This window comes from Hyperolius riggenbachi, chromosome 3 (assembly GCF_040937935.1).
Source record: "Hyperolius riggenbachi isolate aHypRig1 chromosome 3, aHypRig1.pri, whole genome shotgun sequence".
Taxonomy (NCBI): Eukaryota; Metazoa; Chordata; class Amphibia; order Anura; family Hyperoliidae; genus Hyperolius; species Hyperolius riggenbachi.
This window is the reverse complement of record NC_090648.1, coordinates 110694795-110720991: the sequence shown is the minus strand read 5'-3', so window position 1 is coordinate 110720991 and position 26197 is coordinate 110694795. Positions and strand designations below refer to the sequence as shown.

The window sequence follows — 26197 nt, the reverse complement described above, 5'->3', positions numbered from 1 at the left end:
TAACAAAAATTACATCCTGTTTTTTTATCATCCTACAAGTTCCAAAAGCTATTCTAATGTGTTCTGGCTTACTGCAGCACGTTCTACTATCACCATCTCTGTAATAAATCAACTTATCTCTCTCTTGTCAGACTTGTCAGCCTGTGTCTGGAAGTCTGCCAAGTTCTTCAGTGTTGTGGTTCTGTGATGCATCTCCCCCATCCAGGCCTCTCTCTGCACACTGCCTGTGTATTATTTAGATTAGAGCAGCTTCTCTCTTATCTTTTACAAGCTGGATAAATCGTCCTCTGAGCTGGCTGGGCTTTCACATACAGAGGAATTACATACAGGCAGAGCTGTCTGCACTCTGCAGGAAGAAACAGCCTGACACTTCAGTGGAAGATAGCTGCAGGGGGAAAGAAACACACAAATGATCTCTTGAGATTCAAAAGGAAGGCTGTATACAGCCTGCTTGTGTATGGATGTATTTTCTATGTGTGGACATACTGTACATCAATCTACTTCCTGTTTTGGTGGCCATTTTGTTTGTTTATAAACAAACTTTTTAAAACTGTTTTTAACCACTTTTAATGCGGCGAGGAGCTGCAAAATTGTGACAGAGGGTAATAGGAGATGTCCCCTAACGCACAGGTATGTTTACTTTTGTGCGATTTTAACAATACAGATTCTCTTTAAGTGTCAATTACTGAAATACTCATAAAAATACTCATAAAAAACACCCAGCATACCATATAATGCCACAATATGCATAAAAATAGTGACGTCTCACTATAAAATATATTACTGCAAATGACATGTCAATGCATTAGAAAATGTTTAAAAAATCATTCCTTGTAATGTGTACATACAGACCATCCTGTTTGGATTTAAGGATGGCAACCTGCTGAAGGGAAATAGGCAGTGCTGACTCCAAAGAGTATATAGCATTGTGTTTACTGCCACTCTGTGTACCTCGCTCAGCCACACTATATAGCATTGTGTTTACTGCCACTCTGTGTCTGCTGGGAACAGTAGTACACTGCTCGCTCAGCCACACTATATAGCATTGTGTTTACTGCCACTCTGTGTACCTCGCTCAGCCACACTATATAGCATTGTGTTTACTGCCACTCTGTGTACACCGCTCACCCAGCACTATATAGCATTATTGTGTTTACTGCCACTCTGTGTCTGCTGGGAACAGTAGTACACCGCTCACCCGCCACTGTATAGCATTGTGCTTTGTGTCGCTGCTGGGAATAGTGGTACACCGCTCACCCACCACTGTATAGCATTTCTGTACTGCCACTGTACTGCTGCCAGTCAGCGTGTACTTTAAGGATAAGTGAAATGAGGAAGAAATCCGGTGAAAGAGGGAGGGGCAAGGGAAGAGGTGTTTCCCCTGACGGTTCACGTACAGGCCACAGGGGAGCACCCAAGAAAACCCACTCAATACCGCCCATGTTGTCCAGGACAACAACCCTCACAAATCCAAAAGAACAGGACCAGATAATTACTTGGATGACCTCTCAAGCGTCCAGCAGTAGGTTAAGCAGCACCAGCACATCACGCACGAGGTCCGAGTCCTCAGCCAGTTACAAGGAGCCAGTGGGCACAAAGCTGACACAACCGGCAGCGACACCACGCACACAACTGCCAGATAACCAGTCCGATGAATTACCTCAGGACACAATGGGGTATTCGCAGGAGCTATTCCCAGCCCAACAAACTTCCACCTTTGAAAGGTCAATGGAGGAACAGCCAGAAATGTTGTGCCCGGATTCACAACCATTAACTGTGGGAAATGCACCGCGCACTGAAATACAAGGCGAGTCCGAGGACTTTGAAACCCAAATCCCAGAGCAAGTTGGGCAGGAGGGGTTGCAATTGCAGGAGGTCGGCCGACAAGATCTGGAAGACGACGTTGGAGTGAGCTGCGCAGAGGTTGTTCTGGGGAGCTCTACTCCACGGCGGCGGCCCCCCACAATGACATATGACGAGTTTGAGGAGATGGAAGAGGAGGGTATGGACAATGTGGACATAGACCCAGATTTTGTTTGTGAACGAGAACATCGCCGTCGTAGCAGCAGCACAGATGAGTCTGTTGAAGAACCCACTGCTGCACGAGTTCGCCTTGTGCCACAAGGTAGGCGGCGCGCAATTTCAGGCACCACAAGCGTGGAAGTTCAAGTGAGAGGCAAAAGAGGCGCAAACAGAAATCGCCAGCAAGGCAGGTGCTCCAAAGTCTGGGCTTTCTTTGAAGACTGCACTGAGGATGGTACTATGGCGATTTGCAAGGTATGCAAGACCCGCCTGAGCAGGGGGAAAAGTATTAACAACCTCTCCACCACCAGCATGAGCCGCCACATGCTATCCAAACATCCCACTCTGTGGGCAAACGCAGCAGGACAGGGTACCAGCAACACTGCCTCCCTTGGGGTCACCAGACTCACCACCAGACCCGCCTCAGCAGCAGCAGTAGCCCAGCCATTGCGTGGTTCACAACATTCACAAACATCAGACGACGCTGACACTGTCACTTTCCGGAGTAGTGCTCTTTAGGTCTCCCAGTGTTCATCAAACACAACAACCAACAGCCCTTCAGTGTGCAGCCCTACGGTTCAGTTGTCTGTCTCGGAGATGTTTGAGCGCAAGAGGAAATTGCCAGCAAATGACCCCCGGGCCGTGGCAGTAAGAGCCAGCATAGCCAAGCTTCTGGCCTGCGAAATGCTGCCATATCGAGTGGTGGAGACAAACAGCTTCAAGGGCATGATGTCAGTGGCCATCCCACGTTACGTGGTTCCCAGCCGCTACCACTTTGCGCGCTCTGCAGTGCCTGAGTTGCATGAGCACGTGGTCAGCAAAATAACCCGAAGCTTTAAGAATGCCGTTGCCTGCAAGGTTCACCTCACCACTGACACCTGGACGAGAGCGTTCGGCCAGGGTCGATACATCTCCCTTACCGCGCACTGGGTGAACCTTGTAGAGCCTGGCAGCGATTCCTCACCTGCTACGGCGCGGGTGTTGCCCACGCCGCAAACAGCTGCACCGCCGTCCCTCCCACTGGATAACAACAGCAGCACCTACCTCTCTGACTCCTTCTCCTCCAACGCATCTCAAAGCTCATCCGGAAACGCTAACCCAGCAGCAGTAGGATCGTGGAAGCAGTGCAGCACAGCTGTTGGCATGCGTCAGCAAGCGTTGCTGAAGCTGATCTGCCTTGGGGATAAGCAGCACACAGGGGAGGAAATTTGGAAGGGAATAAAGGAACAGACGGATTTGTGGCTGGCACCGCTGGACCTGAAACCGGGCATGGTTGTGTGTGATAATGGGAGTAATCTCATTCGCGCTTTAAGGTTGGCTAAGCTGACACGCATCCCTTGCCTGGCGCGCGTGATGAACCTAGTAGTTCAGCGGTTCCTGAGGACATACCCAGGCGTGGCCGATCTTCTGTTAAAGGTGCGACGAGTGGCCAAACATTGTAGAAATTCCAGTACTGCTTCGGGGGCACTCGCCAAGATGCAGGAGCGCTTCAATCTCCCCCACCATCGCTTGCTGTGTGATGTCCCTACGCGCTGGAATTCTACGCTGCACATGCTAGCCCGCTTTTGCGAGAAGAAGAGTGCAGTGGTCCAGTACATGACGGCGCAGTACCGAGGCGCATCCGGACAGCTGCCAAGCTTCTGTGGATCCGATTGGGCCAACATGTTGGACCTCTGCCAAGTCCTCCAAAATTTTGAGCAATCCACGTTGCTTGTGAGCAGTGACAACTCTTCAGTCAGCATTACCATACCACTGCTGTGTTTACTGAAGAGGTCAATGTTGAAAATCAAGGAAACAGCTGTCATGATGCAACTGGGGGAATCTGAAGGAGAAAACGATCAGCGTGATGGTACCAACATCAGGCCATCCGCCTCAGGAAACGCTGGCCCCAGCAGCTATGACGAAGAAGAGGAGGAGGAACAGCTGGAGTTGGAGCAGGAATTTCCTGCCACCACTGACGAGGGCCAGAGCGGTGCACGTTGGACTTCCACAATTCAGCGCGAATGGTCAGCAGAAGCAGACCAGGAAGAAGGTGACGACTATGATGCATCACAACAACTATCACAACGCTCACAAGAGGATGATGAGGATTCTGGCAGCACACATAGCTCAATTCATGCTAGACTGCATTGAACGCGACCCACGCATTGTGCGCATTCTGGACAACACCAATTACTGGGTTTATACCCTTCTGGATCCACGGTACAAACACAATGTTCCAAAACTGCTTGAAGAAAGAGTCAGACAGGTCAAAATGGAAGAATACCAGCAGGCCCTTGTGGAGACTTTAGAGAGGAGATTGACATCCTCCCCCTCCTCTAGCCAGTTGTACGCCGACAGACTGACTTCCGCAAACCCAGGACGACCAGGAGGGCAGCAAACAACACAAGCCGCAGCTAGTGCCCAAAAGGGAATAGTATCGGCAGTGTCCTTGGAGTGGGAAAATTTTCTGACACCCATGCAGCAGCAGCCCACAGAACAGCAAGCGTGCAGATCCACCTCCAACACCGATCGCCTGCAGAAGATGGTCAAGGACTACATGTCAGATGGCGTAGCTGTGTTGAACAATCCATCTGCACCCTTCAACTATTGGGTATCGAAGCTAGACACCTGGCACGAACTGGCAATGTACGCAATAGAGGTGCTGGCTTGCCCGGCAGCCAGCGTTATGTCGGAACGCTGTTTCAGTGCTGCCGGAGGCATCGTCACAGATCGGCGTATCCGCCTCTCCACAGAAAATGCAGACCGTCTGACTCAAATTAAAATGAATCAATCCTGGATTGGAAACGACTATGCAACACTCCTGGACCCCAACCAAGTAACATGAACAATGACCATCTGTGATGGGTTAGCGTTGCCGGTCCCTGTTTATTGAACCTCTCATCTTTATTACATTTATGACTGCATGGCGGCAAAAGGCATTGCTATATCCACACGCTTTTTGTCCTCATGCAAGGCCTGGGATGTTGTGTCTCAAAAAGCATGGCCTTCTCCTCCTGCGCCTCCTCCTGTTCCATCACGTGTGCTGCTGCTGCTGCTGCTGGGTTAGCGTTGCCGATCCCTGTTTATTGAACCTCTCATCTTTATTACATTTATGACTGCATGGCGGCAAAAAGCATTGCTATATCCGCACGCTTTTTGTCCTCATGCAAGGCCTGGGATGTTGTGTCTCAAAAAGCGTGGCCTTCTCCTCCTGCGCCTCCTCCTGTTCCATCACGTGTGCTGCTGCTGGGTTAGCGTTTCCAGTCCCTGTTTATTGAACCTCTCATCTTTATTACATTTATGACTGCATGGCGGCAAAAAGCATTGCTATATCTGCACGCTTTTTGTCCTCATGCAAGGCCTGGGTTGCGTCTCAAAAAGCGTGGCCTTCTCCTCCTGCGCCTCCTCCTGTTCCATCACGTGTGCTGCTGCTGCAGCTACTGGGTTAGCGTTGCCGGTCCCTGTTTATTGAACCTCTCATCTTTATTACATTTATGACTGCATAGCGGCAAAAAGCATTGCTATATCCGCACGCTTTTTGTCCTCATGCAAGGCCTGGGATGTTGTGTCTCAAAAAGCGTGGCCTTCTCCTCCTGCGCCTCCTCCTGTTCCATCACGTGTGCTGCTGCTGGGTTAGCGTTTCCAGTCCCTGTTTATTGAACCTCTCATCTTTATTACATTTATGACTGCATGGCGGCAAAAAGCATTGCTATATCCGCACGCTTTTTGTCCTCATGCAAGGCCTGGGATGTTGTGTCTCAAAAAGCGTGGCCTTCTCCTCCTGCGCCTCCTCCTGTTCCATCACGTGTGCTGCTGCTGCTGCTGCTGCTGCTGGGTTAGCGTTGCCGGTCCCTGTTTATTGAACCTCTCATCTTTATTACATTTATGACTGCATGGCGGCAAAAAGCATTGCTATATCCGCACGCTATTTGTCCTCATGCAAGGCCTGGGATGTTGTGTCTCAAAAAGCGTGGCCTTCTCCTCCTGCGCCTCCTCCTGTTCCATCACGTGTGCTGCTGCTGCTGCTGCTGGGTTAGCGTTGCCGGTCCCTGTTTATTGAACCTCTCATCTTTATTACATTTATGACTGCATGGCGGCAAAAAGCATTGCTATATCCGCACGCTATTTGTCCTCATGCAAGGCCTGGGATGTTGTGTCTCAAAAAGCGTGGCCTTCTCCTCCTGCGCCTCCTCCTGTTCCATCACGTGTTCTGCTGCTTGTGCTGGGTTAGCGTTACCGGTCCCTTTTCCTGGAACCTCTTCTCTGTATTACATTTATGACTGCATGGCGACAAAAAGCATGTTACCTGTGCAAAGAAACATGACATTTTCCACATTTAAAAGACAGTTTTTCCTTTGAAACTTTACAATCAATTTTCTCAAAAACTATAAGCTCTTTTTCAAAAAAATTTTTTCCTGTTGTACCCACTCCCAAGGTGCACATACCCTGCAAATTTGGGGTATGTAGCATGTAAGGAAGCTTTACAAAGCACGAAAGTTCGGGTCCCCATTGACTTCCATTATGTTCGGAGTTCGGCGCGAACACCCGAACATCGCGGCGATGTTCGGCGAACGTTCGCGAACCCGAACATCTAGGTGTTCGCCCAACACTAGTGGTAGTGTGATGGTCTGGGGTTGTTTTGCTGCTTCAGGACCTGGAAGGCTTGCTGTGATAGATGGAACCATGAATTCTACTGTCTACCAAAAAATCCTGAAGGAGAATGTCCGGCCATCTGTTCGTCAACTCAAGCTGAAGCAATCTTGGGTGCTGCAGCAGGACAATGACCCAAAACACACCATCAAATCCACTTCTGAATGGCTGAAGAAAAACAAAATGAAGACTTTGGAGTGGCCTAGTCAAAGTCCTGACCTGAATCCTATTGAGATGTTGTGGCATGACCTTAAAAAGGTGGTTTATGCTAGAAAACCCTCAAATAAAGCTGAATTACAACAATTCTGCGAAGATGAGTGGGCCAAAATTCCTCCAGAGCGCTGTAAAAGACTTGTTGCAAGTTATCACAAACGCTTGATTGCAGTTATTGCTGCTAAGGGTGGCCCAACCAGTTATTAGGTTCAGGGGGCAATTTCTTTTTCACACAGGGCCATGTAGGTTTTGAGGTTTTTTTCTCACTAAATAATAAAAAACATCACTTAAAACTGCATTTTGTGTTCAATTATGTTATCATGGACTAATAGTTAAAGGGACTCCGAGCTCACCCAAAAAAAGAAAGTTGTACTCACCAGGGGCTTTCTCCAGCCCAGTGCTTTAATCGCGCATGCGCAGTACTTTCACGCCGGCCGCCGTGATGACGCGAGGCGGCCAGCGTGTGACGTCAGCCGCGTCATACGCGGAAGGAGCAGCCCGACACTCTGCCGAGTGTCGCCCGGGCTGCGGCCTGTCAGCCATTCGGGAGCGGGGAGAAGGAGAGGAGCCAGGACGCCGGCGTGGAACCTCCCGACCAGCACTAGGCTGGAGAAAGCCCCTGGTGAGTACAACTTTCTTTTTTTGGGTGAGCTCGGAGTCCCTTTAACGGTTTTTGATGAGCAGGAACATTTAAGTGTGACAAACATGCAAAATAATAAGAAATCAGGAAGGGGCAAATAGTTTTTCACACCACTGTATATATATATATATATATATATATATATATATATATATATATATATATATATATATATATATATATATATATATATATATAATATACATACAGTGGTTTGCAAAAGTATCCGGCCCCCTTGAAGTTTTCCACATTTTGTCATATTATTGCCACAAAAATGAATCAATTTTATTGGAATTCCACGTGGAAGACCAGTACAAAGTGGTGTACACATGAGAAGTGGAACGAAAATCATACATAATTCCAAACATTTTTTACAAATAAATAACTGCAAAGTGGGGTGTGCGTAATTATTCGGCCCCCTGAGTCAAAACTTTGTAGAATCACCTTTTGCTGCAATTACAGCTGCCAGTCTTTTAGGGTATGTCTCTACCAGCTTTGCACATCTAGAGACTGAAATCCTTGCCCATTCTTCTTTGCAAAACAGCTCCAGCTCAGTCAGATTAGATGGACAGTGTTTGTGAACAGCAGTTTTCAGATCTTGCCACAGATTCTCGATTGGATTTAGATCTGGACTTTGACTGGGCCATTCTAACACATAGATTTGTTTTGTTTTAAACCATTCCATTGTTGCCCTGGCTTTATGTTTAGGGTCATTGTCCTGCTGGAAGGTGAACCTCCGCCCCAGTCTCAAGTCTTTTGCAGACTCCTAGAGGTTTTTTTCAAAGATTGCCCTGTATTTGGCTCCATCCATCTTCCCATCAACTATGACCAGCTTCCCTTTCCCTGCTAAAGAGAAGCACCCCCAGAGCATGATGCTGCCACCACCATATTTGACAGTGGGGATGGTGTGTTCAGAGTGATGTGCAGTGTTAGTTTTCTGCCACACATTTTGCATTTTGGTCAAAAAGTTCTATTTTGGTCTCATCTGACCAGAGCACCTTCTTCCACATGGTTGCTGTGTCCCCCCATGGCTTGTGGCAATCTGCAAACGGGACTTCTTATGCTTTTCTGTTAACAATGAGTTTCTTCTTGCCACTCTTCCATAAAGGCCAACTTTGTATAGTGCACAACTAATAGTTGTCCTATAGACAGATTCCCCCACCTGAGCTGTAGATCTTTGCAGCTCGTCCAGAGTCACCATGGGCCTCTTGACTGCATTTCTGATCAGCGCTCTCCTTGTTCGGCCTGTGAGTTTAGGTGGACGGCCTTGTCTTGGTAGGTTTAAAGTTGTGCCATACTCCTTCCATTTCTGAATGATCGCTTGAACAGTGCTCCGTGGGATGTTCAAGGCTTTGGAAATCTTTTTGTAGCCTCTGCTTTAAATTTCTCAATAACTTTATCCCTGACCTGTCTGGTGTGTTCTTTGGACTTCATGGTGTTGTTGCTCCCAATATTCTCTTAGACAACCTCTGATGCCATCACAGAGTAGCTGTATTTGTACTGACATTAGATTACACACAGGTGCACTCTATTTAGTCATTAGCACTCATCAGGCAATGTCTATGGGCAACTGACTGGCCATTTTCCAACTGTCATTTTTCAACTGCCAAATTTCAACTGCCATTTTCCGCCTGTCATTTTCCAACTGCCAAATTTCAACTGTCATTTTCCAACTGCCATTTCCAACTGTCATTTCCAACTGCCATTTTCCAACTGCCATTTTCTAACTGCTATTTCCAACTGCCATTTTCCAACTGCCATTTCCACCTGTCATTTTCCAACTGCCATTTCCAACTGTCATTTTCCAACTGTCATTTTCCAACTGTCATTTCCCAACTGCCATTTTCCAACTGCCATTTTCCAACTGCCAAATTTCAACTGTCATTTTCCAACTGTCATTTCCAACTGTCATTTCCAACTGACATTTTTCAACTGCCATTTTCCAACTGTCATTTTTCAACTGCCATTTCCAACTGTCATTTTTCAACTGTCATTTTTCAACTGCCATTTTCCAACTGTCATTTTCCAACTGCCATTTCCAACTGTCATTTTCCACCTGTCATTTTCCAACTGCCATTTCCAACTGTCATTTTCCAACTGTCATTTTCCAACTGTCATTTTCCAACTGTCATTTCCCAACTGCCATTTTCCAACTGCCATTTTCCAACTGCCAAATTTCAACTGTCATTTTCCAACTGTCATTTCCAACTGTCATTTCCAACTGACATTTTTCAACTGCCATTTTCCAACTGTCATTTTTCAACTGCCATTTCCAACTGTCATTTTTCAACTGTCATTTTTCAACTGCCATTTTCCAACTGCCATTTTCCAACTGTCATTTTCCAACTGCCATTTCCAACTGTCATTTTTCAACTGCCATTTTCCAACTGTCATTTTCCAACTGCCATTTCCAACTGCCATTTTCCAACTGTCATTTTCCTACTGCCATTTTTCAACTGCCATTTTCCAACTGTCATTTTTTCAACTGTGATTTTCCAACTGCCATTTTCAACTGTCATTTTACAACTGCCATTTCCAACTGTCATTTTTCAACTGCCATTTCCAACTGTCATTTTTCAACTGCCATTTTCCAACTGTCATTTTCCAACTGCCATTTTCCAACTGTCATTTTTCAACTTGTTTTTAACTGTCATTTTCCAACTGCCATTTACCAACTGTCATTTTCCAACTGCCATATTTGAACTGTTGTTTTTAACTGTAATTCTCGAACTGCCAAATGTTAACTGTCATTTTTCAACTGCCATTTTCCAACCGCCATTTCTCAACTGACATTTTCCAACTGCCATTTTCCAACTGTCAAATTTCAACTATCAAATTTCAACTGCTATTTTCCAACTGCCAATTTCCAACTGCTGTTTTTAACTATCATTTTCCAACTGTCATTTTTCAACTGCCATTTTCCAACTATGATTTTCCAACTGTCATTTTTCAACTGTTTTTCAACTGTCATTTTCCAACTGTCATTTCCCAAATGCCAAATTTCAATTGTTTTTAACTGTTATTCTCCAACTGTCATTTTTCAACTGCCATTTTAAAACTGTCATTTTCCAACTGCCAAATTTCAACTGTTGTTTTCAACTGTCATTTTTCAACTATCCTTTTCCAACTGTTTCCTTCTTCCTTTCCTATTTTATTTATTTTGCAAACACAAGCCTTGAGGTCCTCCATGTTGATTTGCCACCACATTTTATGTTTTTTGGGGCTAGATTTGCATCATGATTTGCACAATTTAAAACGGCCAATCTCTAAAAAGTCCATAACCAGATGAAACTGTCACAGGTGTCAGATATGCATAACTGTGAAGAGGGAGTGGAACAGGGGCGTAACTAGAAATCACTGGGCTCCCCTGTGAAACTTTGAATGGGGCCTCCTCCCGCCAAACCCCACCCCCACCAGTCATTAGAACAATTGTGCAGAGAGCAGAAAGTGCTTTCTTTCGGTGCCCAGACTCCTTAAGCATCACTAGATGACATAGCACTTGGGCAGGGGTAGGAAGGCTGGGGGTATAGCAGCCCTGTACACAAGACCCTGCTGAACACTGAATAGGGACTGTCTACAAATCTTTGTCTGCAAAACTTTGTATGATTCCTTATCAATGGCTGAGCAGATGCAGTTATTAGAACAGTTGTGCAGAGAGCAGAAAGATTTCTCTCTCCTTGCCACCAGTCTCTCAGGACAGGGCCCCCTGTGGCTCCTGGGCCCCCCTGCAGCTGCATCCCTTGCAGGGTCTATTGTTACGCCCCTGGAGTGGAAGAAAAAGCCTATGTTGGCTTTTTTTAATCTTCCTTTCTTGGTCCCAGTCTAATGACCCAATTATTGGTTTCAGCTTTCATAGTGGTTCTCTTTCCAGGCTAGCAGCACTTTTAGCCACCTTTGAAACTTGTCCACAGATTCTCTACCTTAGTCCTTGGTACTTGTGTTCCTCCACGATGGTGACACTCTTTTTCTTGGGCTACTTCAAATGTATTTATTTATTGTGCATTGTGGTGATTTATTGTTGCTGAGTTGTTTTTCAGATGAACTTGCACTGCTTTTTCTTCATAAAGAGGTACTTTGTTGCTTTGAAACGTTGGATTATATTAATTGCAGCATGAATTACAGATCTTTCTGTACCAATTTTTTGGAGTGCCAACCACTTCTCTTTACAAAAATGTATGGCACGTCTTTTGCTCTGCGTTACAGTATTATTTGAAATGAGACAGCAGTGTGTTGGCACAGACATGCATGCAGCAGTTCATTGTCAGAAGACACTGCTGCTCAGCACATGAGAGTCTGAGACACACTACTGTAATAAGCGCAGCAATGCAGCTGACCTTCACACACTTTTTAGAGGACCACTATAGTAAAAAAGTAAGCAGTTAAAATCTTTCAGAACCAACATGTTTTGGACTAGTCCACCTCGTCATTGGGGAATCTCAGGGTTTTCTTTGTTTTTAAAAGAATTTCCTAAATGGCAGTTGCTAAGTCTAACTGCCAAAATAGTAAGATACCAGCCATCCTCCCTACTCGCTTGCACACTATTTTGGCAGTTAGACTTAACAATGGCCGTTCAGCAAATGCTTTTGAAAACAAAGGAGACCTGGGACTCCATCATGAGGAGATGGACTAGTCCAAAACCTGTTGGTCCTGTCAAATTTTAAAGCAGACCTAAACTCAGAGCTTCCTCTCTGCTCTAAGGAGATAAGCAGCAGCATAATAACTTTAAAGAAAAACATTTCTTTGTTACACCTTACAGAAATCTTACAAAACCACTACAGTGTTCACTTTCTGGTGTACTAGGAACACAAAAGGGTTAACCTCCTGTGTTTACATATTAGCCCAAACTATGGCAGAGAGTGGCACACCTGACAGCCCTAATTTACACTTGCTGTTTACTTGTTGATAAGGCCTAATTAGACAGGCTAATCTCTCTAGACCTGGGCTTTGCATCTGTGGTACGCGTGCCACCGGTGGTACTTTGCTGTTGGCAAGGTGGTACATACCAAATTTGCCTGCCACTTTATTGCCACTTGTCCTGGTCCTGTCCTGCCTCCACAAAGTTTGACTCCCCCTCCCTCGCTCCTTGCTGTGCTTCTCTGCAGCATACTTCAGACCTTAGATCAGTGGGGAAGAGACAGCCAGGCGACCGGTGCACAGTGATGGCGTACATACAGAAAGTGACATCACTGCTCACTTCCTGTATTTGAAGTATACACGCCATCACCATGCTCCGTTTGCCTGGCTATCTCTTTACTGCGGCTGGCTTACCGATGATCTGAGGTGTGACTCACTGCCTAGCTCTCAGCTCTCTGGTGGTGGGGCCAGGCTACCTATAATTAAGGGGGGGGAGAGAGAACTTGTAAGGCTACCTATATTGGCAATCTACCTCCATTTTGCCAATACTGACAATCTGTAGGCTAGCAATCTAATTGTAGTCTTTTCCCCCACCAATGCCTCCTACTATTATCCCATATGCCCTTTTTCTTAAAGTGTACCTGTAAGAAAAAAATTGCCCCGGTGGTTACTTACCTCAGAGTAGGGGAGGCCTTTGTATCCTAAAGAGATTTCCCCCTTCCTCCTCGGTAGAGGGGATCCAGCACTGGGAGCCCCAAAGTTCTCATCGGTGTGTGCGCATGCGCAGTAGCTGCTCTCCATTCAGGCTTCAGTAGCCAAGACCGATCGCGTCCAATCTACTGCGCAGCGCTGTACAAAGCAAAATAATGTGGGTTTTTTTGTCTTCTAACGACCTGCAAGCTGTGACAGCGGCCTGGCAGGCTTTTCTTGGAGCGGTAATAGGATATCAGAGGCGCCAACAGGATAAAAAACACTAAAAGAACTTAAAAACCCATCTTGGTAATAGAGGAGGTAGTGGTGGACTTACCTCGTCCAAGCAGAACATACGACTGTGGATTTTCAGTCAAAACAATTTTATTGGATACTCCAAATAAAGTGCAACGCGTTTCGCGGGGTACAAACCTGCTTCATCAGGCAAAAACAGTTAGGAGTAAACAGCATCTGCCAGTATTATCAACGCTTAGCGCCTCTGTGATCCCCGCTAATCTCCTCCCCCAGGACTTGATGCCAATCGGCGTTAGGCACTCCTGGGGGACCGACCATGCGGCTGCCGCTCAGCGTTAGTTGGTCGTAAGGTGGTTAAAACACGAGCCTGCCTCACCTCTAACCACAGCCTATTACACCCCTCGCCATGCATATCAGATCACAATGATTTCAGAAGCAATATATGTTGTTTTTTTCATTCAAACCACATGGGTCCTTTTCATCATCAGTGGTTTTACTTAATTTTAACGTTTGGAAATACGAAACATATCAATTTAAATGATGGGAATAAAGTTTAGAGTCAGTTAAAGACCTTTTTCCAGTAGAAAAAGACATATTTACACCGATCTGTGCATCAGTCCTGAAAGAGGGACCAATGAGGAAGAAAGAGGGACAGAGAGATTTGGTTCCCAAAGAGAGACTGTCCCTCCAAAAGAGGGACAGTTGGGCACTGTGCATAAAATAACCAATGAGCAACCAGATAACATGCGAGTGGGAACAAAAGTAGCACCTGTTTCTGCTGACCCATTATGTGTTATATAGTTTATGAGCGGTAAAACTTTGCATGTCTAAACTTTTACTGGTGAATTAGAGTTTTACTAGTCAACCCTTTTGTGTAGATCCCCTTTTACTGTTGCAGCGTTAGTTGTAAAAGGATCATTGCAAATTCCAAATTCTCTCTGCAAGGATTACCAGCAGCATGCTTATGATTATTAGTATTTCACAGTCTTGGATAGTTAGATTGGTGAAAGCACCAGGATTACGTGGTTGTGGAGCCTGCAGTGCAGAATGTGTTAATCACACACAAAGAGAGATTTTTGTATCACAGTGACCTGAATTAGTGTCATACCTGCAGTCTTGGGCACTACATCAAACCGGAGCTAAGGAAGGAAAAGAATAATGATCAACTGAACACACTTCCTTCACATGCACTCTATAAAGCATGTTGTTGGAATCTTGCTTCAAAGTGGTACCGTACTTACGACCAAATCTGCTTAAAATAACATATAATGAGGCTCTGATTAATAATGCAAAATACTTCTATTAGGCAACATTCTCAAATTATTCATGTGAATTCTGAATGCAATTTCGCTCATGCATGAATTTGCATTGCCGATTTTCAAGGCTTGTTCAAGTATTTTTTGCTCAGTTCTATTTTGTGTTTAAAAGCTAAAAAGGTAAGTTTAATGTTTTTATTGTCTCAGCTAAGTGACTTTTTTTAAAGCTGTTTCACACCAAGTGCACTTAGGGCCCATTCACACTTGCTGATTGCAAAACGCTAGTGATTTTGCTAGCATTTTGCTCTGGCGTTTTGGTGATTAATGCCAAAAATCACCATTCACACTTGGGCCGATTTTCCGCAATCGCGATTAGCGTTTCTGTAGCACTAAACGCGATCGCTGGAAAATGGGGCAGGATACAAATTTTCTTTTTAGCGATTTGCGTTAATCGCAGGCGATTAACACAAATCGCCCAAGTGAGAACGGGCCCATAGGTTTCTGTCGCACTAGCGCTTTCAAAAGCGCTAGCGCTTGAGCGTTTTGCCGAAATCGCCGGCAAAATGCTCAGGTGTGAACGGGGCCTTAGACAGTGAAATCCTATTGGCTATTTCACACCAAATTGCCCTGAAACGTCGTTATGACAGCTGTCTGCTAATAAAAGAGCATATTAAATACATCGATGGTGCCGGTTTCTTCTCCACTACACCAAATTGCTATAAAATCACTCCAAAATCACTGCAAAATCACTAGAGCTTTTTGGTGTAGCCATAAGTGTATTGATCTTTTTTTCGTTTTTTTTTTCTTATTTTTCATGCATTTTGTGATTTTCTGGATTTTTTCATTGCAGAGCAGTGTTGTTTCTTCTCTGTGTGATTTGCATGTGTTGTAAGTCAGTGGATTATTTATTTTGGATTTACAGTATATAGTGGCGTCAACATCTCCATAGCGGCTAGCGCTGTTAACACTAACACTTGTATAACACTTTTCTCCTGAAGGAGTAAGGGACTCAAAGCACTTGAGAGCTGCAGCCACTAAGGGCACACTCAGTAGACCACCCTGGAATATTAGGGAGTCTTGCTCGAGGACTCCATAACAGGTGCTGTCTCCAGCTGGTATACAAACCCTGTTTACCTACCTGAGGCTTCTTCCAGCCCCTAGTTGTCTATGTGATCCCGCGCTGCAGCCTTGCTGCTGTTCAGTCCACGCTAGCTCCTATGTAAGATCACCAACCACAGCGGTGGGCCCCAGCAATGGAAGCGTGATTGAGAGCGGCACGTGGACTTGCCCATGTATGCGCAGAAGCCAGCAACCAACCACATCTGTGTTTGGTGATCATATGAAGGGGTGACAGGTGCACTGGATGACAGCAGAACTGCAGTGAGGGACCATAAATGCTGCAGAACAGTAATTTTGAGTTGAGTGTCTGTACAATGCTTCAACATTTCAGTAACAGCTCAAAATATGAAATATAAAGCCAACTACTATAGTATTCTTTCTATTCAAAAACTCTTGTTCAGTATCCAGCATATGCTATTATAAGTAGCAGCCAGCAGGTAGAGATAATAGCTTTGGTTTCAGTATACAGTGCACAATAATAGGGATATACATTTCTGGTAATGTATTATGTATGTCTTTCTGAGTCACACTGCTAGATGTGGCGAGCATATCTCTTGCCATCCTATATTCTGCGCCCACACACTGATGACATCATCTCTCACTCGCCCCACGGGCAGCCCTCCCTGGAGTGACAGACACTGCAGCGTGCCTGGCTCAGCTGCTGCAGGAACCCGGGGAGAGCAGCTGACGCTCCACTCATATACATTTCACCCAGGAAGGCCGGAGCGCTGACACAGAGCTCGTTAAGCTATATAAAGCTGGATGCAGGGCCGGGCCGAGGCATAGGCTGGAGAGGCTCCAGCCTCAGGGCGCAGTGTAGGAGGGGGGCGCAGAATTCCTTCAGCTGCCATTCCTAATTGTGTTTGAAGCAGAAAGAAATAAGAAAAGGGGATGCATGGCAGTGACTGCAAGCCATATAACTAGATATTAAGGTGTTGGGGAGGTTGTGGGCCCTGTGGCGCCTCTTAGTCTAATAGCAATCAGTGTGTGACGGCTGGGGTAGGGGGGGATGGAGGGGCGCACTTTGGTGTCTCAGCCTTGGGTGCTGGGGGACCTTGTCCCGGCTCTGGCTGGATGCACTGTAAAATGCACACAGCTGCACGGAGAGGCTGCCGTTTAACCCTGTGAATGCCGTTGTGTTAATCCAGCAACAGTAATGAGTTCCTGACAGTTGTGCCAAGAGTGGAAGGAGTTTAAAGCGGCTCCAGTACGGCTGACTGAGGATTAATCAGATCTGAGAATAATTCCTTTGTACCGCTTTATAATCAGTTGGCATCTGTTCCTATATTGTAGTAAGGCACAATACGAATAATAATCAGTATAAAACCCCATCATATCTCTACTGTGCCTCAACAATAACTTACCTGTACACGTGCTATATATTCCTTATTCATAGCAGAATGAGTGTCTGTTTTAAGGCCAATTAAACCAAAAATTTAACAAGGCAGGCTCCAATAGTAATCATGATGATAAGCACAGTGGCGTAGCAATAGGGGTTGCAGAAGTATCATCCGCACAGAGGCCCTTAGGCCAGAGGGGCCCAAGAGGCTCTCCCTCAACCGCAGTATTAGCTCTTTATTGGTCCTGTGCTTGTAATAATCACTTCTATAGATGCTTTCAATAGTAGTAATCATTAACTATTTAAGGACCGAGCTACTTGAAATCTGCGCCCTGTTTTGCTGGGCTCCTGGCTGGCAGGGTGTAGATTTCAATTGGCTGCCGCTGCGCGCATCCGCCGTTTCTGCCCCTCCCCGCCGATCGCGCCGCTCAAACCCGACAAGTCTCGCCACATCTCACAGGCTCTGCCTGTCTCTATGACGGCAGAGCCATGTGAGCCAGTCAGGAGCCGTTTCATTGGCTCCTGGCCGTGTCTATCAATGTAAGCCGCTCCCATTGGCTTACATTGATAGACACGGTCAGGCGCCAATGAAATGGCTCCTGACCGGCTCACATGGCTCTGCCGTTATAGAGACGGCAGAGTCTACGTCCTAGGGGTCCCGGCGATGACGGAGGTTGCGGTGGGTATGTGCGACGATTCGCCTGTATTTCGTCGGGATTCCGCGTTCCTGTACCAGCGGTCTCTGGTCCTCAAGTGGTTAACAAGCTGTTCCCCATCCCCTTTTGGCACTTCTGACACTGTGGTTGTCCTTGGCAGGTTTTGGTGCACTGTATCAATTGTTATGTATAGAGTGCTTCTGGGGCCCCATTGTAAAAAACTTGCACTGGGGCCCATAGCTCCTTAGCTACGCAAGCAGTGTATAAAAGCAAGGTGGTGGCTACTGGCTAGGATGGCGTGCATCAAAAAGAGCACCTGATTCGGATGAAGTGAAGGCTCCCACATTAAGTATGGGGGGGTGATCTAAAAGCACCCTGAGGGGAAAAAGCACAGAGACAATGGAAGCCTCGATGGTGCAGTAGGTCACAGAGAATATAATAAGTGATAAAAGTAGAAAGCGGTACTCACAGAGGGAGGTTACCGACAGGCAACCAACCACTGCAGGCAGATGGAGATGAACAAACCCGACTTCGCTCGGGTATCTAGCCCATGCGGCCGCGCGCATGATGCAAAATGGCTAAATGGTTCCAAAGCATGGCAGAGCCACTAATTAGCCAAATAGAACACTCCTCCAAAGGAAGGTGGGAAGCACAAAAGAGGGAAAGAGGCACTCAGATAATATATAAAACTAGGTTAAAAACACAAAACAAGAAAAACGTAGCTTACATCAATGAAGAAAAATTAATGTAATAAAGTGCCAATGGGTGGTCTGAGCTGAGTCTAAGGCGCCTTAGACCCAGCTCAGAGTACCCTTTGGCACTCTATGCGACCCGAGGAAGTGAGCATAGACCCATGAAACGCGTTGCCAGTGCATATTACAATTCATTAATTACATGAATTTGTCTTCATTGATGTAAGCTACCTCACCTTTTTTCTATTTTATGAGTTTTTAACCTAATTTTATTGATACCCTGGACGCCTTTTTCCCCCTTATGTGCTCACATCCCAAAGTTCTTTAGTTATAAAGATTTGTAATGCACACGTGTCCCTCCCTATATTGGGGGTCAGATGGATTGTCCTTACTTATTCATGAGGATACAGTAGCTATATAGGGCTGGTAATAGTGAAGGGTTCTAGGGGGAGTGCTAGTTCTTTTCTTTTCTCCTCTTTTCTTTGTGTTTGTCCTCTTTCCATTTCTTAGCTACTTTATTTTCATACATGAACACAAGATGTCAAAGCGCTATAGCTGATTTTGTCACATAGGGTGCGCTATCACCAGGGTTAGGTTAACCTTTTTAACAGTTCACAAATGTTCAGCGCACACCCTCATTGATCCAACTTTGTATGCTCCAATGTAATGTCCATATTCACATTCCCGCATTAGTGCCTCCAAGATCAGCAATACCTCCACCATAGACACCCACTAGTGATACACTCACCAGATGTCTTGGCCACTGTTAGACTGGCCGACCACGCTCAATTCCAGTGATCCCAGGCTCATCAGGATCCCGGCACCTATTGCAACTCTCTTTCTTTGTTCCTTTTATAACTTGCAATACCTCAAGGGAAACAAATCCTCACATAGCATAATACTGTTTTCTTAAAATCAAGTTTTATTAAAAATTGCACTCACATGTCCAAAGAAATATACTGCGCACAGAGTTTTTCCACGGGCTCTCCCCCGTTGCCAGGCTGGGCACACTTTATGGACTCCACTGTCGTCCGACCCTTGCTGCTACTCTTTCCAAGAGCTCCTCACTTGTCCTGGTATATCCAACCTCCGCCCAATCGATTTCGTTACTGCCTCGTAACTCATCAGGGACACGGAGGCTGGACACTAACCAGGATGTATTTATATTAGCGTGATGCGGCCATTCCGGCCGCGCCCCTTTCCCCCATCCACAGGAGCGCACTGGAAAGAGTAGCAGCAAGGGTCGGACGACAGTGGAGTCCATAAAGTGTGCCCAGCCTGGCAACGGGGGAGAGCCCGTGGAAAAACTCTGTGCGCAGTATATTTCTTTGGACATGTGAGTGCAATTTTTAATAAAACTTGATTTTAAGAAAACAGTATTATGCTATGTGAGGATTTGTTTCCCTTGAGGTATTGCAAGTTATAAAAGGAACAAAGAAAGAGAGTTGCAATAGGTGCCGGGATCCTGATGAGCCTGGGATCACTGGAATTGAGCGTGGTCGGCCAGTCTAACAGTGGCCAAGACATCTGGTGAGTGTATCACTAGTGGGTGTCTATGGTGGAGGTATTGCTGATCTTGGAGGCACTAATGCGGGAATGTGAATATGGACATTACATTGGAGCATACAAAGTTGGATCAATGAGGGTGTGCGCTGAACATTTGTGAACTTTATTTTCATATGTTTCTCTTCCTTTCTTGGAGCTGAAGTCCCTCAGACACCTTTTATGAGCAATTCCATTTAAATTATATTTTCACAGACGCTTCCTTTATGGGGAAGGTTTTTGCTCTGACAGGAGCCTTTAGGCCTTGTTACCATTGTGTTCCACTTGTTTTTTTTACGCTTTTTTTTTATTTCTGTGCATTGGTCATTTTGTCTTTTGCAAAACGATTGCGTTTTTTCACTTCCTGACGTTAGGAAGTGAATGCTTTGATCCGGAAAAGAATAAATACAATGTATTTATTCTTAAAAACACTCACGTAATCGCTGCACAAAGCGATTTTGTGAGCATTTTGCGTTTTCCTAAACCTTTTATTGAGGCGGAATTGCCTCAAAAATGGCCCATGCAGCGCTTTTCTGAGCGGAACGGAAACAAACCGCTCAGATGTGAACTCAGAAAGTCAGAATAACAATCATTGCACAGGCGCTAGCGCTTAAAACATGTCAAAAACGCCCCTAGTGTGAACAACCCTCAAGGTGTACAGACTGTGAGCATGCCCTTTGTGTTCAAGGTTGGAACTATGGCTTTCAACTTTTGTGCTTGTTTACTCCTCTGTGAGGATGTGAAAAATAAGTAATGTCTATCTGACTCAGGGCCGGGCCGAGGCAGAGGCTGGAGAGGCTCCAGCCTCAGGGCGCAGTGTAGGAGGGGGCGCACAATTCATTCATCTGTCATTCCCAATTGTGTTTGAAGCAGAAATAAATAAGAAAAGGGGATACATGACAGTGACTGCAAGCCAGATAACTAGAGATTAAGGTGTTGGGGAGGTTGGGGGCCTTGGGGCACCTATTAGTCTAATAGCAATCAGTGTGTGATGGTTGGGGTGGGAGGGATGGGGGGGGGGGGGCGCACTTTGGTGTCTCAGCCTTGGGTGCTGAAGGACCTTGTCCCGCCTCTGGTCTGACTTCACCTGTAGTGTATTTGTAGTTTTGATCTGCTTCAATAACATGTTTTATGACAAGAAAAAAAAAAGTGGCTGAAAATGTGGGCGCTCAGAAAAGCCGATAAAATATTGGTGAATTTATTAATATTCTACTGTTAAAGTGGAAAACCGGATAGTAAAATATCAGTAATAAATACAGATATTTTGCTACAGTTAAACCTAAGCCAGAGCCTTTGGGCCTGTTTCCACTGCATGCAGATTGGATGCAGAAAAACTGACTCCAATGAATGTCTATGTGAAAATCTGCATCAGAAAAATTGCGTTTAGTGGAAACAGGCCCATAGGCATTCATTGGAGTCAGTTTTTCTGCATGAATTCTGCATCCATGCTGTGTGTAGTGGAAATAGGCCCTAAGAGGTAGGCAACAGTTCTTTTAACTGCCAGGAGTACCACGGTCCTCAGAGTTTCTTGTGGGAGGGGTGTTACCACAATATCAGCCATACAGCACCCCCTGATGGTCTGTTTGTGAAAAGGAATAGGTTTCTCATGTAAAAGGGGGTATCAGCTACTGATTGGGATAAAGTTCAATTATTGGTCGGAGTTTCTCTTTAAGGTGGCCACAAACCATACAATTTTTATGCAGTCTGACTACAATTTTTATGCAATCTTACCAACATCCACGTAGTACAGTGATCTGCAAACTTGGCTCTCCAGCTGTTAAGGAACTACAATAAATGCATTGTGGGACTTGTAGTTCCTTAACAGCTGGAGAGCCAAGATTGCAGACCACTGATGTAGTATAACAGCACTTGGTGATTGACTGAACAGCCAGATTGCATGAAAATTGTATGGTGTGTGGCTACCTTTACACTTGGTTCTTCCAACCCTCCCGTCAAACGTCATTGATAACATACATTGGGGTTGATTCACTAAAGCTAGCACTGCGTAACAGCGAGAGTTATCAGCTGTTATGCGCACTATAAAACTTAAGTGCCTTAATTACTGTCCTTGCATGCTACGTGCGATATCAGCAGCATAGCATGCTTAATCTGCGAGCGGGCACTCTGCGCATGCTATGCTGCTGAATTGCAGCATGGCAAACACTAATAACTAACGCGGCTCCACTCCTCCCGCCCTCATCACCAGCGGGTCCAGTCACATTAAAGGATCTGATCCCGGCACTCTGATTGGCCCAATAGGCGGTCTGTCATTCTTCCCGCCCTCATCACCTGCGGGTCCAGTCACATTAAGGCTGCTTTCACAGTAAGACGTTACAGGCGCACGTTAGAGCAGCCTGTAACGCAGCCCAACTCACAGCAATGAGAAATCAATGGGCTGTTCACAGTGCCCACGTTGCGTTGGAGTATAACGCAGCACGGTAAATGAAAGTGCAGCGTGCTTTGCGTTATACTCGTATGTGGCTACGTTCGGATGTTTGCACATGCTCAGTACTGTTTTTTTTTTTTTTATTTGCTGCATGCGCCGTTTTCATTCGATAGTATGCGTCAAAAAGTACGAATCACGGACGCATCAAGAGACGCATAACGCGGCTTTATATAACGTCCAACTTCAATACTAACATGCGTTGCGTTAGGGGCACATTATGCGGCCTTAACGCCGCATGAAACTCAACGTCTTAGTGTGAAAGAGCCCTTAAGGACCGGATCCCCGCACTCTGATTGGCCCAATAAGCTGTCTGTCACTCCTCCCGCCCTCATCACCAGCGTGATGAGGGCAGGAGGAGTGGAGCCGCGTTACTTATTAGCGTTTTCTATGCTGCAATTCAGTAGCATAGCGTGCGCAGAGTGCACGCTCCCAGATAAAGCATGCTATGCTGCCGATAGCGTTTGTAGCATGCAAGGACACTAATTAAGTCACTTAAGTGTTATACCGCGCATAACAGCTGATTACACAGTGCTAACTTTAGTGAATCTACCCCATTGACTATTTAATGATATTTTATTGAAAGTATTTATTTTCTTTAAATTTACACTATTCCTTACAACATTTTATTACTGTTTACATTATCCAGGCGGCCACACAAAGAGCCCAGCGTGTATATGCGTCAGTTTAGCTGATGCACATACACAGGTTAACGCTGCAGTGGGAGAGAAGAGTATGATAGAGCAAGAGTAGAGGGAGAAGGATGTAGAGCAGGAGAGGGGGAAGGGCTGAGGAGGGAGGATGTAGCATGTTCGTACACATTTTCTGCACACAAAAATGCATTTTAATGGAAAACTCGTGTAAATAAATGTGCTAGTTTTGCAAGCAGAAAAAAAAACTGACATGCAGCGATTTTTCTTCAGTTGCATGGCGGTTTTTAACCGTATTGATCACCCAGCCGCAGCCTATGCAAATGAATCGGTCCCCCAATCACAATTGGACGATTGTGATTGGGGTACCGATTGATTTGCATAGGCTGCGGCTGGGTGATCAATACGGTTAAAAACCATCACAAGGACGGTGGGGAGAAATATATTAGCAGCTCTGATACCAGCCTATTGGTTTTAGGATGTTTTAACCGTGTTTGTGAATAAAATTTTGTAAAACAATTTTTGCAAGCTAAGATTAAAAGCATAATTAAGCACATGAAGACACTCTGGTTCAATTTTTTGATAGGGAACAGTGCTGTTAAAAGAATGTGGGTTTTTCTGCAGAAATCACATGCAGAAAAACGTGCGCAGAAAACTGAAAGACAAGTGTGGCTCCTGCCTGAGTAATGCAAATTGTTTAATGTTCTCTGTACAGTATGCTGCAGAACATGTCAGCACTATATAAAAGAATAAAAATAATAATAGAGGTATGTGTTGTTGGAAATATTTTATATGTACATATGTAACACGTAGTTTATCCACTCTGAATGTGTGCAACATGGCTGCTCACAATTGTATGGTGTATGCTGTGGTTTTATATAGCCTCCACTGAGTCAAGCGTGGGCTGGGACATCAACTCACTGTCACGGCAAGAGATGACATAGCCCAGGAGATGCTTCTGAAGACAGGTTTATATGTGCTTCAAGGGTGACACTTCACAATGTGCATCTTCCTCCAATACTGCTATATTCCTGGTTGTGTGTGTGTGTGTGTGTGTGTGTGTGTGTGTGTGTGTGTGTGTGTGTGTGTGTGTGTGTGTGTGTGTGTGTGTGTGTGTGTGTGTGTACCTCACAGATTAACCCTGTGTGCTGCTCTCTTGATAATACAAATGCTCATATTGCAAGATAGCATGTAGGTGACACTGAATTGAGACAGAGTCAGATTATATGGTACAAAATCTGGAGTGGGTTTTGAGTTTCCCACTGTCATGTTAGTGAACTTGTTACGCCGTTTGACTTGTATTTAATAAAGGCTTTGATATTTTTGTGGACCATCGAGCAGAACTCCACTTTTTCAGATAATCCATAAAACTCCTGCTTGCAGAGTAGAGCTTCTGAATCCAGCGGATAGATAAAAAAAGTCAATCGTTTTTATATTTTAGCTCTTGGACACTTAATAGACTGTCATTGAGAAGAAACAATAAAATGTTAAATCTACTTTGTAATTATTTACACATAAAACTATGAGACATCTAAAGGATAGATACCATTTTTCTTATAAGTTTACTTTCACCTATGGTTCACTTAAAGTTTATCGTACAAGTGCCACACCCCTCCCCCATCTTACAAGTGCTGCACCCCCCCCCCAAACTTAAAAATCCACGTCCAGTGGTGTGTGTTTTCCTTCATCTGTGTAAGCACTCTGTTGCAGAGCTTGTTTATCTGGCTATAAGCTCTTTGATTAGCTACTGTCAAATTACTTTCTGGTCAGGAGACTAGACACTGGCCTCTTCCTGTAGTACAGGCCTGTCGGTGCTACAGGCTTCAATCTTCTCAGAGAGATTCAGTCTGCACCTTGCAGTGTGCACATGATGTAAGGATGCAGCTGCACCAGTCACACCTACACAGCCTGAAACCTGACTCTACTCCCTGCTTGGGGTCATGCAATCAAAATTTGAATACAGCATTTTTAGCTCTATAAATTTCATTTCACACAGAAAGGTAAAATTCGAGCACTCATGAATTGCTAAGCTATTGGATGGTATTTTAGATCTATGCCTGGTAATGGGCTTTTCGTCCATGTTTTTTTTAAAAAAAGCGATTTCCCACCTCAAAACAGCAGAAAGGGGTTGATTTACTATAACAAATAGCGTGCCTTATCAGAGTTAATATGTCTCTACTACAGAGATAAGAAATTATACACACCCCATGTGGAAATTATACACTGGGGGCTGGAATGTGCTCTCCACACACACGAGTAGCTTGCAAGCAAGGGAAGATTGAAGTGTACCAGGCAAATACATCTGTAGTTACATTTCTTCCATAATAGCACCATCATTTGGACAATCTGCTCTGCTCAAAAGCCTATGAGTTCTGTTTGTGATGTTCACTGTTAGTTCCAGTCATTGCTAAACTTATTAGCCTTCATTTTATAACCCAAGCAAGGGGCCCTATTTATAGGAATTAAAGGCAGTGCTGTCATACACCAGACACAAAGCTGCTCGGTATGTATTCAGCCTTCTTGTTGTCAACAATGTCTATTATGTTTTCAGATCCCAGTACTGCATAGCACACGTTATAACATAGGACTAATATAGTGATCAGACAGATTCCTATAACTGCATAGTTCTATATATGGGAAAGGGCACGACACCAGATCTGGACTAGCTGGATGAAACAGAAGGGGATAAGAAATCTGTCCCCTGGAGCTTACAATTTATTAGTTAAGTGTAAGCGATACAAGAGGTGGAGGTATCATAACAGCCCATCCTGTCATCTCTTTGATCCATGTAGGGAAGGCATTTCCATTATTTACAGGATTAAGAGACCACTGGGGCTTCCCTGATGGTTAGCTGGCTGAAAAGATGAGATCTATTTTTTTCCCAGCATTAAAGGCATTACTGTGCCGGGCATCTTCTGCATTGCAGGCCTGGGGCTGAGCTTGGGAGGCTTTAACTTTATACCAGGCCCTACTGCTATTAATCAATGCACCAGTCAAGGCAGCTATTAATAGGTATCTCACTGTTCAGCCATGTGTTAGAGCTTCAGGGCAATTTACACATAGCCCTGTTTTCTTTAGATCGCAAGCTCTTTTCAGTATGGTGCGCTTCCTAATCCCACCTCGTGCCCTGTCATGTTAGACTTTGTATAACTGTTATGTGTAATGTGAGTCTTGCTTTGTGTACTGGTGTGCTT

General features: G+C 45.1%; 1 protein-coding gene across 2 annotated transcripts in view; it reads right to left on the bottom strand.

The window, feature by feature from the left end:
- The window catches only part of LOC137562944 (peptidyl-prolyl cis-trans isomerase-like), a 54416-nt gene that overhangs the window by 15071 nt on the left and 13148 nt on the right, over positions 1 to 26197 (bottom strand). Inside the window, exon 2 of one of the 2 annotated variants that reach the window (XM_068274777.1) lies at positions 14415 to 14445. The exons of the other annotated variant lie outside the window; for it this stretch is intronic. Within the exon in view, the coding sequence (XP_068130878.1) occupies positions 14415 to 14445 (31 nt within the window). The remainder of the gene's footprint in view (positions 1 to 14414; positions 14446 to 26197) is intronic. 2 annotated transcript variants of the gene reach the window in all.